This window comes from Mobula hypostoma, chromosome 30, assembly GCF_963921235.1.
Source record: "Mobula hypostoma chromosome 30, sMobHyp1.1, whole genome shotgun sequence".
Classification (NCBI taxonomy): domain Eukaryota; kingdom Metazoa; phylum Chordata; class Chondrichthyes; order Myliobatiformes; family Myliobatidae; genus Mobula; species Mobula hypostoma.
The window spans coordinates 21,565,976-21,569,025 of NC_086126.1; the positions used below are offsets into that span (position 1 = coordinate 21,565,976).

Consider the following 3,050-nt stretch of genomic DNA (forward strand, 5'->3'; position numbering starts at 1 on the left):
GTCAGTGAAGTGACCCCGCACCCCCCGTGTCCCTGGGTCGGTCAGTGAAGAGACCCCGCATCCCCCCGTGTCCCTGGGGCGGTCGGTGAAGTAACCCCCCCCCCCCCGCTACACCCCGTGTCCCTGGGTCGGTCGGTGAAGAGACCCCGCACCCCCCGTGTCCCTGGGTCGGTCGGTGAAGAGACCCCGCACCCCCCGTGTCCCTGGGGCGGTCGGTGAAGAGACCCCGCACCCCCCGTGTCCCTGGGGCGGTCGGTGAAGAGACCCCGCACCCCCCGTGTCCCTGGGGCGGTCGGTGAAGAGACCCCGCACCCCCCGTGTCCCTGGGTCGGTCGGTGAAGAGACCCCGCACCCCCCGTGTCCCTGGGGCGGTCGGTGTGCTCCCGGTGGGGTCAGTCGGAGCCTCAGTAGCGCGACTGGCGGCACATGTCACAGCGGCAGCTCCGGGCCGAGAAGATGTCCAGCTCCTCCGTCCTCTCGCCGCAGGATAGACTCACCCTCACCTGGAGAACGAGAAGCGAGACCGATCCACGGATAGGGAGAGGGCAGGAAGCTGAAAGGTTGAAGGAGACGGCGGGAGGGGGGAGACAGCGGCCGGGGGTGGTTTATTTCGTAGAGTAACCGGTGAGGAGAGAGGATGTGAAGAGCGCAGAGAATTGAAACGTCGACTGTACCTCTTCCTAGAGATGCTGCCTGGCCTGCAACTTTGATGTGTGTTGCAGAGAAAGTTTGCCTGGAGTGATGAGGAGAGTTTTGATAGAGGGCTGAGGGCTAAATGCAGGCGGGTTGGGTGGGACTGGAACCGCAGGTCGTGGGTTAAGGGTGAAAGGTGAGAAGTGTAACGGGGAGATGAGGGGAAACTTCTTCACTCAGAGGGTGGCGAGAGTGTAGAAGTAGGGAGTAGGCAGTTTGGAGGCAAGGAGAAGGGGAGTCTCTCCTTATCCACCTGACAGGAGAGACACAGGGGGAGGACTGGTGACAATCTCGGAGCTTTGACAGAAAGGGCTCAGTCGTTCCGGGACTGGAAAGGTCGCGCCCCTCTTCTCTGTCCGAGGGCGAACAAGTCTGTTCCTGACGAGGTGAGACTCTGCTCTTTTCCAAGATGCTGCCCGGTCGTGCAGGCGTCAGCTCTGCGTTACAGTGAAGGAGTTTCCCCTGGGTAGAAGTGGCGGCGGGGTCTCTACCAAGGTAGATGGTGGACGGTCGTATGAGCTGGTCCTGGTTATGTGACACTGACAATTAATAACGGTTGGGGTCGCCCCGATTTGTAAAAGCAATGGCAAACTATTTCTGTAGAAAAATCATGACCAATGAAAACGCTGGGGGAGCTCAACAGGCTCCAGTTTAAACCAGCAGGACTGGGTAAAAAAAAAGGAGGGATGAAGTAAAGAGCTGGAGGCCATGGAAGGAAGAAAAGGGGCAAGAGCTCCAGAGGTGAGGGAGGAAAGTGGATGGCTCGCCCAGGGAAAGGGGGGGGGGGGTCGTGCACCCAGAGATAAGGGAGTGGAGGGAGGGCGCACCCAGAGATAAACGAGTGGAGGGAGGGCACACCCAGAGATAAGGGAGTGGGGGGGTCGTGCACCCAGAGATAAGGGAGTGGAGGGAGGGCGCACAGAGATAAGGGAGTGGAGGGAGGGCGCACAGAGATAAGGGAGTGGAGGGAGGGTGCACCCAGAGATAAGGGAGTGGAGGGAGGGCGCACAGAGATAGGGGAGTGGAGGGAGGGCGCACAGAGATAGGGGAGTGGAGGGAGGGCGCACCCAGAGATAAGGGAGTGGAGGGAGGGCGCACCCAGAGATAAGGGAGTGGATGGAGGGCGCACCCAGAGATAAGGGAGTGGATGGAGGGCGCACCCAGAGATAAGGGAGTGGGGGGGGGGTCGTGCACCCAGAGATAAGGGAGTGGAGGGAGGGCGCACCCAGAGATAAGGGAGTGGAGGGAGGGCGCACAGAGATAGGGGCGGAGGGAGTGCGCACCCAGAGATAAGGGAGTGGGGGGTCGTGCACTCAGAGATAAGGGAGTGGGGGGGTCGTGCACCCAGAGATAAGGGAGTGGAGGGAGGGCGCACAGAGATAGGGGAGTGGAGGGAGGGTGCACCCAGAGATAAGGGAGTGGAGGGAGGGCGCACAGAGATAGGGGAGTGGAGGGAGGGCGCACAGAGATAGGGGAGTGGAGGGAGGGTGCACCCAGAGATAAGGGAGTGGAGGGAGGGCGCACCCAGAGATAAGGGAGTGGAGGGAGGGCGCACAGAGATAGGGGCCGGAGGTGAGCCCAGGGAAAGGGGAGGTCGCGTCCAGGAAAGGGGAGAGAGGGAGGGAGAAGGGCGGGAGAAGGAAGCAAGGGAGGGGAGGGGACATGACTGCCGAGGTCCACGCACCTTCTCCAGCTTGCCGATTGTACAGCACTGAGACACCGAGGTGATGTTGTGCCTGAACCCGCTGGCCTGCAGCACCGAGAACTTGGAGGGAAAGGCGCTGGACTCGCAGTGACCCACACACGCGTGGCTGACGTGGCTCCCGCGGCAGCTGCTCTGCCCGCCGCTCCGGATGGTCACGTTAAACGCTGCGACAGAGACCGGAGGTTCAACCCCAGAGCCGCCCTCTTCGATCTCTCCGTTCCTGTTCCCCGGACACCTTCGCTGCTCCCGCTTCTCCCTCTGTTCACCTCTGCCTCCCTCTCTCCCCCTTTCCTGTCACTCTCTCCTCCTTCTGATTCCTCCCGTTCCCCTCACCACCTTTCCTCTTCACTCCATTCCTCTCTCGTCTCTTCTTCCGTCCCCTCCCCTCTCCAGCGCCCTCAGGTTTTCCCTCACCGCTCCCTCCTCTCTCCCTATCCCCTCTCCTCATTCCCTCCCCTCTCCACATTCCCTCCTCTCTCCCTGTCCCCGCTCCACCTCACTCTCACTGATCGGGCACTCACGATAGAGCCGACAGCCGGCTGCGAGCTCCGGGCTCTGGGCGACGGAACCGAGAATGAGTCCAAAGATGCGCAAGATCCGAATTCCGGACATCACGGTCGTCCGGTGAAAGCCTGGGGAGGGCCGGAAAGAG

General features: G+C 61.7%; 1 protein-coding gene across 1 annotated transcript in view; it reads right to left on the minus strand.

Moving 5' to 3' along the window:
* Positions 1-296: 296 nt before the first annotated feature.
* gpha2 (glycoprotein hormone subunit alpha 2) overlaps positions 297-3,050 on the minus strand; it is a 7,032-nt gene continuing 4,278 nt past the window's right edge. Inside the window, exons 2-4 of the mRNA XM_063036318.1 lie at positions 2,920-3,030; positions 2,378-2,562; positions 297-503 (exon numbers count right to left, since the gene is read on the minus strand). Of these exons, the coding sequence (XP_062892388.1) occupies positions 405-503; positions 2,378-2,562; positions 2,920-3,010 (375 nt within the window). The 5' untranslated portion in view covers positions 3,011-3,030 and the 3' untranslated portion in view covers positions 297-404. The remainder of the gene's footprint in view (positions 504-2,377; positions 2,563-2,919; positions 3,031-3,050) is intronic.